Source organism: Narcine bancroftii, chromosome 4 (assembly GCF_036971445.1).
Source record: "Narcine bancroftii isolate sNarBan1 chromosome 4, sNarBan1.hap1, whole genome shotgun sequence".
Taxonomy (NCBI): domain Eukaryota; kingdom Metazoa; phylum Chordata; class Chondrichthyes; order Torpediniformes; family Narcinidae; genus Narcine; species Narcine bancroftii.
Genome location: NC_091472.1, coordinates 106,720,044 through 106,735,017, shown reverse-complemented (window position 1 = coordinate 106,735,017; position 14,974 = coordinate 106,720,044). Strand labels below are relative to the sequence as shown.

The window sequence follows — 14,974 nt, the reverse complement described above, 5'->3', positions numbered from 1 at the left end:
AAATGGTTCCTCCCAAAAACAGGCAATGATCCATTTAATCTGTTTTAGGGGATTAAGGGGTAAATGATACAATCGCAAACGTGCGGTAATTGAGCTCACTTGACCAGATAGGACAATTTATATTAAATAAACAGATGGAGTTTTTAGTATCTTGTCTACAACTGCAATTCAAGGCTTCTTCCACTTGTGGATCGCAATTATGGGTTGAAATCTGCGATAGCCCTTGAAATAGAAACCTGCAGATTCGGGTTAATTCCTTTTTTTTTGCTTAACAATACATCAAATTAGGAGTCTTTACCACATAAAGGATGACAAAAGTAAATAGCTAAACAAGAAAGTCTGCAGACGCTGTGATTGTAGTGCAATGCACAAAGGTGTTGGAGGACAGACGCTGTGATTGTAGTGCAATGCACAAAGGTGTTGGAGGAACTCAGGACACGCAGCGTCCAGAGGGACGGAACCATCACCCACGTTTCGGGCCTGAAGCCTTCGTCAAGTTTTATGCAAACGCAGGCAAGCGTCTGAAGAAAAAAGGTAGGAAGAAGGGAGGCGTTCATGGTCATTGGTGCATGTGGGTGGGAGGATAGAAGAGTAACAAAAAACCGAGAAGTGATGGGAGTAACTCTCTGAATGGAGAGGGAAGTGGATGGGGATCTGGAGGAGTGGAGAGAAGGAAAGGGAGGGGTTTAAACTCCATTTTCTCCTTAAACCAGGACTTTTTGTGTTTTGTGCTTAAAATGTACGCGTGTGTGTACATGGTATTGTGAATCGGTTGAGTGAAAATTGTTGAAATCCAAGCTAAAGGCAATCAGTTTCCAATCAGTTAATTGTGGACTAAAGAATGCTTCCCTCTCCAGTGTAGTGCCCGTTCACTTTGGGGAAAATGTATCTAGGAATTGATTGAACGGCCGTGTGCAACGTAATCATGCATTGAAATGGGAATGGGTTAAGTTGATGGAAATTTACTTCAAAAGCTTTAGGGTTTAAAGGTTTGGAATTTGGTTGACTTCAGAAACAATGTGGCGAGGCGTCCAAATGACAACAGTGGAGAGGCTTTGGAGGTCAATGGGCTGGAAGTGGCAGTCATCCATTCTGCTGAGAAGTGTGACTGGTGCTGCAGGAGAGGTGAAAATACAATCAGAAACTTGGACTTGCTGGAAAGATGAGAATTTTAGAGGATGGAACTTTGTAATAAAAAAATGTTTCCTACACAATAGTGCAGAAAGAAACTATCAACAGTTGATACAGTTTTTTTTTTTGTTTTCCTTTGGATGTGGTACTATTAATGACATAATCTGAAGTAAATGAGCATCAAAGTCTGCAGATGCTGCAATTCTGAAGTATAACCTGAAAAAAAAAATGGAAACACTCAGTACTTCTGGATAGCATCTGTGGAAAGATGCTCTTTGTAAAAACTGAGAGCAAAAACCTGTTAATATCTAATTGGAGGGAAGGTTGGGGAGGTGTGTCCAGGACAAAAAGAGTGATAGGGTAAGGCCTAGGTTGCCCTGGAATGAACTATAAATGGAGAAGGTTTGAGAGCAGAGTTAGAGGAAATAGATGAGGTGCACTCAAAGATTCTGTTAAACTTGTTGGCAGGAAAGCCACAGTTTTGGAAGAAGGAAGACGTGTCAGAGACAAACTTGTGGAAAAGCCCATCACCAGAACTTGTATGATGGAGATGGGAGTAACCAGGAGATTGGAATAGAGTCTTTGTCAAAGGCACGATGGGACAAAGAGCAGTAGAGATAGCTGCAGGGCTCCATGCGTCTGCAATGGTGTTGGTTGCCAGTGTATCCTCAGAGAGTGAGAGATTGAGAAAGAAATGGCAAGAGACAAAAATTGACTGTGAAAATAGTATATTACAACAGAATACAGGTTTTTCAGCCCACGATGTTGTGCCTACTTGTATAAACCTACTCAATAATTTAAACTTTCACTACCTGACACCCATAATCCTCTATTTTTCTTGTATCCATGTACCTGTCCAAGAGGCTTTTAAATAACCCCATTGTACCAGCTACACCACCACCTCTCGCAATGTATTTTTAGGCATTCACACCTCACTTTAAAAAAAAACTTACACCTGATGTCTCCCTTAAACTTTTCTCCTTCACCTTATACAGGTGTCCTCTGGTATTTCCTACTGACAACCTGGGAAAAAGATACTGGCTGTCCACCCTATCTATGCCTCTTATAATCTTGTAGACCAGGGGTGTCAAACTCAAATTCACGGAGGGCCAAAATTAAAAACTTGGACTAAGTCGAGGGCCGAACTAAATATTTATTGAAAATTTTCAACAACATCTGCATGCTTTCTCTTCTTTCAACATATGTAATGTTAAACTTTAGGATATAACTTTAGGAGGATTATGTTACAGGTCAGGAGTAGGTAGCTCAAGTTCACCCTTTGCTTGACCTGAGGGAAACCTATTTGGTCCCTGTGGAGATGTAGTCAGCATTCACAGGCTGTGTCCATTTTGGCCTGCATCAGGACTCAGCATTTCCTGCTCACTCCTCAGGCTCTAGGCCTCTATTCACCCTTGACCCACCATCCCTCTACCTGACCAGTCCTTTACCCAACCTCTACTCACCCCTCACTCCACTCACTCTGCCTTTACCCACCCCATCCTATACACGCCCCTCTACTGCCTCTCCCCTCAACCTGTTCCTCCCTCTACCCATCTCTCACCCTCTAATCACCCCTCCCCTACTCACCCTGCCCCTCCCCTTTTACCTCTTCCCTATCCACCCCTCCTTCTAATCCCTCCCTCTAACTGCCCCTCGCACCTCCATAACTTCCCCTGCCCATTACTCCTCACCTACACCCTCGGCCCACCCCTGCTTACCCACCCACTCAGGCCCAGCGCGCTGCCGATCAGCCTTTGCGGACAGCCACCATCTCTCTCTTCACGTGCAGGGCTGAACCAGCCGTCCCTGGGGTCCGCGCGGGTGCAAGTGCTGAAGGCCGAGGCGACTGGGAGAAGTGCGCTCGCGCTGTGGAAGGGCCGTCCGGTGCCAGTCGCGCGGGACTCGCGCTGCCCGGGGGCTGTGCGCAGCCTGCCATGTCTGTCGCACCGACAGGAAATCACAGGCGCTCGCCAATCCGCCGCACCGCTCGACAGGTGGGAGAAGTGACTGGTTGTGCGGGGAGCCTTCCAACCGGCTTGCCGGCTGATGACATCGACAGACTTCTCGTGTTACAATTTCTCGTGTTAAAATGGGGAAGGATGTGCAATGAAGGGGGAGGATGGTGGGGGTGACATTACCAAAAAACAGCATCGGCTCTCGCTGCAGGGCGGGCCACCTCTAATATATTTTTGAAATGATCTTGCGGGCCAAATATAATTATATCGCAGGCCAAATTTGGCCCGCGGGCCAGAGTTTGACATGTGTGTTGTAGACTATTAAGTCATCTCTCTTCCTTTTTCGCTCCAAAGGGAAAGGTCCTCTGTTAACCTTTCCTCATAAGACACATTCTCCAATCCAGGCAAAATCTTGGCAAATATCCTCTGTACTGTCTCCAAAGCTTCCAAAATTAGGTGATGAGAACTGAAGACAATATTCCAAGTGAAGTCTAACCAGAATTCTATAGAGCTGCCACATTACCTCTCGACTTTTGAATTCAATGCCCCTACTAATGAAAGTCAGCATACTATAAGCCTTCTTAACTACCCTCTCAACCTTCATGGTCATCTTGAGTGATCTATGGATTTGAACCCTATGGCCCCTCTGCTCTTCCACACTAAGAATCCTGCCATTAACCATATACTCCTCCTTCAAGTCTGACCTTCCAAAATGTATCGCTTCACACTTATCTGGATTGAACTCCATCTGTCACTTCCCTGCTCAATTCTGCATCCTGTCTCTCTGCTTTACAACTATCTTACAACTCTGCATTCTGTTGTAATCTATGGCAAACGTCTACACTATCTAAAACACTACCTACACCACCCAAATCACCTCCGACTTTCAAGTCATCTGCAAATTTTCTGACTCACCCTTTTAATTCTTCATCCAGGTTATTTATAAAAATCAGAAAGAGCAGGGGTCTCTGCTCCACTTGTCACTGACCTCCAGGCAGGGTATATTTAATCTGCTACTACCATCTGCTTACTACAGCAAAAGTTCAATGGATCCCATGTGTCATGACTTTCTGAATGAGTCTACCATGGAGGACATTGTTAAATGCCTTGCTAAAATCCATATTGACCAAATCTTCAATTTATTGGTTACTTCCTGCCCCTACGCATCCTCTCCAATAGTTTGCACACCACTGACCTAAGACTCAGTGGTCTATAATTCCCAGGGTTCTCACTCTTGCCTTTTTTAAACAAGGGGACTACATTTGTCATTCTCAAATCCTCCAGTACCTTCCTTGTGGCTAGGGAGGAAGCAAAGATGATTGCCAATGCCCCAACAATCTCTTCCCTCACTTCCTTTAGTAACCTAAGGGTCATCTTGTGGTTCTGGGATTTATCAATCATAATGTTTTTAAGAAGATCCTGCACGTGTTCTTTCTTAACCTCAACTTGCACCAGCACATAAGCTTGTTCTATACTGACCTCACATTCTCCAAGGCCCCTCTCTCTGGTGAATGCAGAAGTAAAGAATTCTTTTAGGACTTCTCCTACCTCCTCTGCCTCCAGGTGCTTGATCCTTAAGCAGACGTACCTTCACTCTAGTTATCCTTCTGTTCTTTCTTGTGCATAAACTGCCTCCTTTGGGTTTTACTTCTCATGCCCCCTTCCAGCTCTCCTAAGTCATTTCTTCAGTTCCTTCCTGGCTACCATATAATTCTTATGAGCCCTTCCTGTCTTTTGCTTCTTAAACCTTGTCTATCCTTCTTTCTTCCTCTTAACTAGTTGTCTTTGTCAACCATGGTTCCCTTATCCTGCTTTCTTTTCCCTATCTCAGTGGAGTAAACCTATCTGGAACCCCATGTAAATGGACTGTAAACATCCTCCACATTAGCCTGTTATTTTGCACCATTCCACTATCTGCTTAGGTTTGTAATCTATACACATGTAACAGACAATACTGTGTAAAAGTCAACCTCTTATTTTGACCTAAAAATCTGGTATTTTCCATATATCACATGTAAAAGTTGACCTCCACCCCTTATTTTTCGCCCAGCTTCCCACCCAACTGAGCTCCCAACAACCTGACTGGCATCTCTTGACCAAGTCCCAGATGGCCGCCCATCCAACGGCCCAACCACCATCTCTTGCCCAGATCCCGGCTGCCTGGCCATCTGCATTTCTGAAGCCCCAGCTGTCCATGGATTTCTGCCTAGGCCCTGACCGCTGGCCAACACTCGTCTGAGCTCCTGACATCCCGAGTGACACAGGTACTTACTATGGTCAAAAATGCATGTGCCTACCTAAATTTTACCTGAAAAATTAGTCCATAAATTTTGACTATTACCTGCCTATATGTGGTACTTATCTGCTCCTCAATTCCCCAAGGGTTATTTGGGGGCCTATAGACTACTCCCAATAGAGTGATTGCTCCCTTCCTACTTCTGACTTCCACCCACTCTGACTCAATAGACAATCCCTCTGCAAGGTCCCCCCTTTCTGCAGTGGTGATACTGTCCCTGGTTAGTAATACTACTCCTCCCACCTCTTTTATCTCCTTCATTATCCCTTTCCAAATATCTTAAACCAGGTACATGCAACAGCCAATCCTATCCTTGCATTAGTCAAGTCTCTGTAATTCCATGTACTGAACAATGCTCACAGTTCATCTTCCATATTCTTAATATTTCCAGCATTGAAATAAACACATTTCAAAAACTTCAACTAACTGCATTTGTGCTCCTCCTTCTGCCTATCCTTCTTCACCATTTCAGTGCATCAACCCTTCCACCATCCGCTCTATTCTTTGCCCTATCAATCTGTTCCCCATCCCTCTGCCAAACCAGTTTAAACCCTCCACAACTTCTCCAGCAGTCCTCTCACCTGGATATTGGTTCCCTTTCCCTTCCAGTTCAGGTATAACCCAATTGGCAATAAAGTTCATAAAATCTTTTGAGTTTTGTATTTATGTGTAGCAGCCCTCAAGACACTCATCTGGGGCTTGGACAAAGGGTAGAGAGATAGGTCTCAAGAAGGAATGAAGAAGAACTATCCCACACTTTATTTTAAATGACAGGTAAAGCCTTTGAGCTAGAAGAAGAGAAGAGAGTTAAAGAAATACTTTCTGAATGTGAAGATAATTTCAGCTTGGCAAATTGATGTGCTGCAGGAGGACCTGCTGTTTGCTCATGGATGAAGTGGAGGGCCCTCTCCCACATCCTAATGTAAAATGGAGATTAAATTACATTGTATGTCCATTGTAACGATGAGTCAGTTGAAGACCAGGGAATTGGGAATTGTCAAAGTGGCGGAGGGCATTGCAGGTGAAAAAGATGTAAATGGGAAGAGATCTGGGCAGGGGAGAAAGCAGAAGCAAGTTCAATGGCACAAGTGTAGACCGAACCAAAGAGTAGGCCACACCTGTCCTGCTGGTGGATCTTGGATAGGAGATTAAGCAATCAATGTAGGGCTTGGAGACTCAAAAGTTAGAAGCTGTGGAGGGAAAATCCTATTACCTTCTGGGGTTGGTGGATTGATGCTGAGTTATGGAGTAGTGGTCCTGAGGGAGGGATGCAGAAGCGTCCAAGAGCTGACATTTGGCCTCTGTGATTATAAGAGGTCAATTCAGCAGATTAAAACAGCACCAATCGTTGTCAAGTTGATCTCAAGTTCATTGCAGTTTTAAAACACTATTAAAATGTAATGGACTACAGTGGCTTAAGGTAATTCATTGTCACTTCTCAGGTAATTAGAGGGGAGCAGTTTCTTTTTTTACAATATTTTACAGTATAGCTCATAAAACAATACAATTATACAATATGCTACAAGATTAAAAAATATTTAGAAATAATTCTCATGATGAGGAAATTCAGAGCACAATTGTGACATTAAGGCAAAAAAAAAAATGAAAGGAAAAAAAATTTCAAAACCCCTTCCTCTAAGCAAGGTTGAAAGTTGATACACATAAATCAAGTGACACCAACTTGGAGGGGACAACACAGCACCAAAATTCCAGAAACACACTAGATCTTGAGATTATGAGAAAAGACCATAAGTAGGCCCCATATATTTTGGAACTTAACATTTGAATCCTCGAAAGCTTATATAATTTTTTTTTCTAGAGTTAAACAAGCCATAACATCTCTTAGCCATTGTGCATGTATAGGTGGAATATTATCTTTCCATTTAATCAAAATTGCATGTCTGGCTATCAGTGATGTAAAAGATAAAAATTTGGCTTTGAATTGAAGTCAACATCTTGAGGTGATCCAAAAAGAGCAATTAAAGGGCAAGGCTCCAATTTTAACTTAAGAATTACTGATAGTGCTTGGAAAAACATCTTTCCAGAAAATAAATTAAAGAAGCCTCACCTATTTTACATTTGTTACATAGAGGATTTATATCAGAATAAAAAAAAAAGCAAGACCACTTTATGGACCACTTTAAATTGCAGCAAACATGCTGTACACAAAGGAAGTAGTGTTAATCTAATTAAAAATGGAGTCCCTAACACATCAGACAATTAAAGGTTCAAATCCTGCTCCCATGCATTCTTGATTTTACCCAACAGGGCAAGTCTTCCATCAGCCAAATTGCCATAAATAAGAGATATTAAGCCTTTATGGGAAGATAGATTAAAAAAAAAAGTATCAAGAGCAGTCGCCTCAGGAATTCCAGGAAAATCAGGGATATGAGATTGAACAAAGTGTCGAATTTGTAAATATCTAAAAAAAAATTAGTTTTAGGTAAATTAAATTTTACCACCAACAGCAATTAATCTTGGCTTTGCTCGGGATGTTCATTTCCTGAAAATTGAATAAATACATTGCCCATTGGAAAACAATTTCCTTTTAAATTTGAATGGTATGAAAGAAAATGTTTTGCCTTTTTTAAGCTTTAATTATGTAATTTAATGATCACTCCACCAGTGTTCCAAAAGATATGTGGCTCCCTCTGCATCATGACTGTATAGCCAGACTGTGTCAACTGTACCAGTCAAACACAATCTTCAAATTCACAGATGACCCAGACAAAAGCCAAATATCAATTAATGATGAGTTAGATAACAGAAAGGAGATTGATAACAATCTCAGCATCATTAACAGAAAGGATCTGATCATAGATTTCAGAAGACTGGATAAAGCCCACAGCCCTGTCCACGTTAGTGGTGCTGAAGTGGAGACAGTAGATAGCCTCGGGTTCCTGGGAGTAAATATTTCCAAAGACCTGCCCTGGACCAACCATATTGATGTGGCTGGCAAGAAAGTGTACAAACTTCTTTGGTCTTTTGAGAAAGTAGAGAATTTTGCACATCCCATCACATTACTAAACAAGTTCTACAGGTGCACACAGCGTGAGCTGGGAGCTGCTCTACTCAAGATGGGGAGAAGCTGCAAAAAGTGTGAATGTAGCTCAGAAAATCATAAATTTCCCACCCCTCCCCTCCATCAACTCCACCTATATCTCCTGCTGTCTAAGAAATGTAGCCAAAACACTGAAGTATCCATTCCACACCAGCCACATTCTTCTTCCTCCCATTGGGTGAAGGCTCAGAGTGAAATCAACCATTAGCATACTTAAAGGCAGTTTCTTACCCACAACCATCAGGCTCCTGAATGAACCCTTTTCCAGTTCTATCATGTTCCCCTTGCTGTGATTTAATTGACCTTTCTCTGTGTGATCTTATGGTCTGTAACTGTGCTCTTGCACTGCTACTTTAAGTAACTCAATGAATGTTAGAGTTGATCTGCTGGTCTGTTTGAAAAAGAAACCTTCTTACTGTACAAGGTATAAAGTGAAAATAAAAAATAAACTTCCCATCTCTAACACTATATCCTTCACTGTTGCTTGGAGATAGATTTCTGCCTCTCTCCAATTCCAGCCTTTCTCTTCACTCCAGTGTTGGGAACTGTGATTACACTCATTACACCCAGAAGTAGTTTTATGTTGTATGAGATGATGTAAAGCATGGAAACATGGAGAGACAGAAGAATGAGTGACAAAGCACAAGATACCTTCCACCTTGATATGACAGGTACATCAGGCAAGGCCACATTGAAATAAAAATTTGGTGTAGTTATGTGATTGAACCTTATCTGTGATTGCGCACTTGGTGTGGAAGCTTCAGATTCCCCTCATGCAGCTTTATAGATTAATGCAAGACACTGGAAGGAGGGAGAGTGAGGTGACACTGCAATAGAAATAGAAAATGGGAACCCTTGTAAACAAAGTTTGACAGCAATAAGGAAAGCTGCCAAGACTAAAAGGTATCCTCTGATCCAACATGTGGTAGTTACCTGAATGTCTGATCTTTGGATATCATCTTTACCAGTGAGTTGAAGATGTGCTCATCCTTCTGGAGCCTTCAGGCTTGTTATGCTAAGAATTTCCTTTTTGCCTTCTGATCTAGCTCCAGGAGGTAGAAGGATGATGTTCAGTCAAGTACCCGTGCTGCAGTTAAACAAGATAATCTGCAGATGCTGGGATCAAGTACAGTTCACAAAAGTGCTGGAGAAACCCAGCAGGTCACATAGTATCCTTGGAGGTAAAAGCTAACCCACATCAGGAAAAACAGGTTGGGGAGGAGGAGAGAAAGAGAAGAGGAGAACAGTCTAATCAGTAAAAGGTGGAAGAGAAAGCTGAGAAGTGACTGGGTTGAGGACCTCTCTGATAGAAGAGGAAAAAGAAGGGGGCTAGGAAAGCCAGTAGAAGAGGAAAAAGAAGGGGGCTAGGAAAGCCAGTGGAATAGAGACAGAGGGGTGAGGGAAAGAGAGAGACTGGGGAGGGGGTGGTGGTAAATAAAATTGAAGGTCAAAATTAATGCCATCTGGTTGGAGACCACCCAGATGGACCATTAGGCATTGACCCCCCAGTTTGTTGGTGGCCACAATTTGGCAGTACTTGAGACTATGGACAGATATGAAGATGTGACAATGGTGAAGGAAATTGAAATAGTTGGGTACTATCTCTTTTCAGTTGCAGGAGACAGAGCGAAGGTGCTAATGGAATGATCTTGCAGTTTGTGTCCAGTATCCCTGATGTAGAGGAGCCTATAATTATTTGAGACTTATTTAAGCAATACTCTGGTAAATGTTGTTCACAGAGGAAAAGGAAATCCCAGTGATCTTCTCAGTCATTTTGATGAAGCTCTGTATTAACTTCCATATCACACAATGGCACTATCATTTGTGGTCCTGTAAAATGTTGTCAATGTGGGGGGCCAGTAGCCTTGTCCTCCTCTACCTCTTGCTGCTGAAGCAAGAGGTGCTGTAGGTCCATTATAGGTCATTTTTATATGCATACCAATAAACTTTCTTTCCAGGACAGAGACATTGAGTAATGGAGAGTGGTTGACATTCATCCTCCTGAAGTCCACAATCACCATCTTTGTCTTGTCCAGTTGAGGCTTGGGCTGTTGTTCTCACACCATTTTACGAGCCTCCTAACCCCATCTCATTAAGCTGACTCATCATTGTTGCTGAGACTATCATCTACTGAAATATCATCTTCAGACGATGATTCTGTTTGAATTGAATCTGGTAATGCAGTCATGAATCAGCAGTGTGTATAGGTTGAGCTCCAGGGTGTATTTACAGAAAATAGTGCCCATGGCAGGGCACTATTCCATGTGTCAAAATGGTGACAAGGAGGTCTTTCGAGAGCTGGCCTTGGTAGCTGCCATGTTGTATTGGGTTTCAGTCTTTTAATAAGTTGAGAGCGAACAGAGGACAAAGTGGAGAAGAAGTTTGTGTTCTTTGTATATTGGTGGGGTGGAAATCAGGCCTTTGTCTATGTTAATTGTGCCTTCTTCAATGCACCACTTCTAGTCATTGGGGGAGGTGTGGGGACCACCAGCAGTACAGGGCAATGAAGGAGACCACTGGGGACAGAAACTGCTCAGTGTTCGCCTCCCCCCCCCACCCCAAGTGGCATCCAGGGCATTTGCCATACTGTAGATATGATCCTGTGTGATGGGACAAGGTTTTCCTACCAACCCTGACAAAATGTGATCTTTTGGTCAAGAAGCCCAGAATCCAATTGCAGAGAGGGATGTTGAATCCCAGCGAGGATAGTTTATCAACTGACCTGAGGTATGATTGTATTGAATGATGAGCTGAAGTTGATGAACAATTCTGGCGTATGAGACATTGTTTTCTAGGAGGGATTGGATGGAACGGAGAGTCAAGTCTATAGCATCATCTGTGGACCAATTTGGATGACAGTCAAACTAGAATGGGTCCAATGTCACTGAAAGGTGTGATTTGATGCATTCTATCATTTGCAAAAAGCACTTCCTGATCGTGGAGGGTGTTAGACATTTAGATGAAGGGTTCCTTTTATTGTCACGTAGTTATTCAAAAGAAATGAATATACCTGATATATTTCAACTTTTGCCTGTCATAAAGGCAAACAGTCACCACTAACACCTCCAATAATAAGAGAAGAGAAGCAAAAAAGAGTCCCTTCAGAAACACTGAGTGTCTGCAGATTTTCCTCCCATGCTTCTGTAGCCTCACAGACTTCTTATCCATCCAAAGGCAACCCAAGCTCCAGAACCAAAACTTCTGAGACGATCAAGAAGCTTACAGTGCCCAAGACCCTACGAGAGCACTTCTTTCCCTCAGCATCCTCTTGAAACCCAGCTGCAATACCCGGTTCCCACAAGCCAATCTTTAGCAGTCCGCAGTGTGTGTGAATCCTTCAAGCACAAGCTACCAACAGCCCATGGCCTGTGTGTCTCTTTACTATTATTCTCTTGGGCACCAGAATGACGGTAACTGCCTTGAGTCCTACGGGAACAGTGGATTGCTGCAGTGAGATTTGAAGATGTCCATTAGGACCTTTGTCAGTTGGGCCACACGGCACCTGACCAGCTATGTTGTCTGGTTCTTCTGCTTTTGTGTGGATTTATCCTGAATAGAATCCTCCTCATATCAGCTGTGGCTATGTAAGGTGCCTGTTTTTCAGGGGGAGACGAGGCTTTCTTTGATGCTTTCTTCATTAAACCATGCATAGAAGGAATTCAACAAAGGGAGACATCGTTGTCACTGACCCATTGGGATGACTTTGTAGTTGGCTATGCTTTGAATACCCTGCCACATGTGCCTCGTGTTGCCATTGTTTCACAGGTGTCTGTGGATTCTCTGTACGAACCCCTGTTTTGCCATTCTGATTGCACGGGAGAGTTCAGTCCTCACTGATCTTAATGGCATCTTGTCACCTGACCTGATGTCTGTCTAGACATGGTTTCTGATTTGCCTTGGCTGTGTAACGTTGTATAACAGATTCACAAGTGTAGCTTTACTTGGAAGGCCAGTTTGGGGCCCTAAATAGTGGTGAGGAATGATGTACAAGTGCAAGTATATAACTGTGGGAGATGGTGGGTTTATAGGAACAAAACCTTGTAATTCATCTCAGCAGTCTCTAACCAGATGGCATTAATATGTACCTTCAATTTCCTCCCCAGCCACTCTTTCCCTACACCCTCTCTCTTCTCAAGCTCCAACCCCCTTTTGTTCCTTTTCCTTACAGAGTTTCCCTTCTTAACCCTCTGTCTGCTCCCCCATCACTTCTCCGCTTCTATTCTCCCACCTGCATCCACCTGACCTCTTATCTGATAGCTAGTACTCCTCTCCCTGCTCTTCCTCCCCCCTCCCCCCATTCACCTGATTATTTAGGCATCTACTTGTCTTTCCTGATTCCTGATGAAGGGCTCAAATATTGGTTACTTTTTACTTCCTATGGATGCTGCGTGACCTGCTGAGTTTTTCCAGCAGTTTGGTGTATTACAACCATGCTCCAGTCATTAGATTGGTTTTCCCAGTAACAAGGGTCAGCCTCTGTGCAAACCATACACCAGGGTCCATGCCATTGGGGACCTCTTGGGAACCTTGCAGAACTTCATGGTAGGTCTGAGTATACTGCTCCATCTAACCCTAGTACTGCCTGTGAATTATTGTGTTAAGAACCCAACATGTATATACTATATGAAGCATTTATTTCACCTTTTTATTATTGTGTAATTAGTTTAAAATATTAATTTGTACTCTCATCATTCGATCACATGAATGTCAATTAATTGCCAGCTTTTTTTGGTGCTCCATTGTATTGTGACAATATATTTTCATAATAAAAAGGTAAACTACTGTGGATGTGGATATTTCAATATTTCACCTACATTTAGCATGCAGCAATATTTAAAGTTCTTAAAATTCCATGAAAATGTCTTCAGGTTCAACATAAAAGATGATACAAAAGAATTGCATACCTTTTCAGATTCTACTAACTGCCGCACTTCCTGTTTGAACTCCATAAAACGATCATGGTAGATACAGAGGGACCAAGGCTCCTTAAGATAACTGAAAATAGAAAAAAAAATCACTGGGCTACTTTCTGCAGACAAATGCGTACACATTACTTTTGTAATTTTTATCAGTGGAAGCTCTGACTATATCCTTGGCAAATGTCCCCTTAGAATAGTCTGGTTAATCATTTCTTGCATCAATAATGACTATTTACAAAATATTCTCAGCAACAAAAATATTTTTTGTGTAAATTTGCAATCTTTTATTTGTTTGAAGGCATGATATGGCCCATTCAGTTAATGCCTTATTACTTCACGCAGGTGGGCACCATGCTAGTGGCTTGAGAAAGTCCTACTGGCAATTTGTTATGTCATATTGGGATTTTATAGTGGGAGTTAAAATCATAATTGTCTTTTATCACTTTATCCATTTATAATTAGTCAGTGATACTAATGTGATAGGTTAAAGTAATCACCTAAGGTAGAAAACTACTAGAAATTAATGATCAAAAGTAACAATAATCTTCTGGAGCTTACATTGACTACATTTTGGAAGACAGGATTTCTCCAATTTTCTTTCACTGAATTTATATAGGATTTAAACACTTTAAATCTGCAGCAGATTTTATGATTTGGCCATGAATAGGGACACTGGCAGCCATGATACTTAGTTCTAATACATATGTCTTGGGATGGGGTTGATGGGTCTGTTTTCTTTCCTTTAGACCCTTAGTGTGCTTGTATGGCAATAACAAAGTTAGGGTAACAACAGAAAGTGCATAAAGGTCATAGGTTCAATTTAAAAAAAAAATGGATGTCTAAGAATTATTGGTACATTAAGGAAATAAATTGGGGGAAAAAATCCTAAAATGATTATTTATTATTGTCAAATAATTTGAAATATTTTGTCAAGAAAACTGTAGTTTTGTTCATTTAAAAAGTAACATAAACACAGCTGTTTAATTAGATCTCATTTTAAATTCTAAAATTGATTGATGAAGTTGGTTAGCTGAAAACAGTACACAGGATATTCTTGTAGATTATCTATTCTAAAGCAAAGTTAAATTATTTTAAAAAGGGTTCAATATTATTTAAAGACCAAATTTGAAATGTGATGAGAGTTTTATCATCATTTACACAAAAGTATAAATGCACTGGAGATTCTTGCTGCAGCCAAACAGGTACATGAGGTACACAACAGTATAAATTAAATGACAGAAAAAGATAAAAATAAACATTAATCTGTAAATAAATAAATATTCATGGTTGCAGTTAGTGCAAAGGGGGGGGGGGGGGGAAATCGACACTTCAATAGTGCAGGCAGATCCTTTGGTGGTCCCGGATTAGTTTGGGGAGTATGGGGAGGTTCAAGAGCCTGATAGCTGTTGGATAAAATTGGTCCTTGTTGCTGGACTTCAGTTAGAGAGTACAGATGTCTGAAGGTATCGAAGAGAAGATATTGTGACGTGGATCATTTATGGCATTGGCTGCATTCTTAAGCCATAGGATGCTTCAATAGATGGGAACTCGGTGCATGAAAGGAGCAAGATAACAAGACACTGTTGTAAGAACTTCTCACTAACATTTGTTT

At 41.8% G+C, this 14,974-nt stretch overlaps 1 protein-coding gene across 6 annotated transcripts in view; it reads right to left on the bottom strand.

Annotated features, from left to right (window-relative positions):
• cfap61 (cilia and flagella associated protein 61) overlaps window positions 1–14,974 on the bottom strand; it is a 203,022-nt gene that overhangs the window by 7,961 nt on the left and 180,087 nt on the right. For all 6 annotated transcript variants that reach the window (XM_069932362.1, XM_069932361.1, XM_069932358.1 and 3 more), the window contains one exon: window positions 13,348–13,438. In XM_069932362.1, the coding sequence (XP_069788463.1) occupies window positions 13,348–13,438 (91 nt within the window). The remainder of the gene's footprint in view (window positions 1–13,347; window positions 13,439–14,974) is intronic.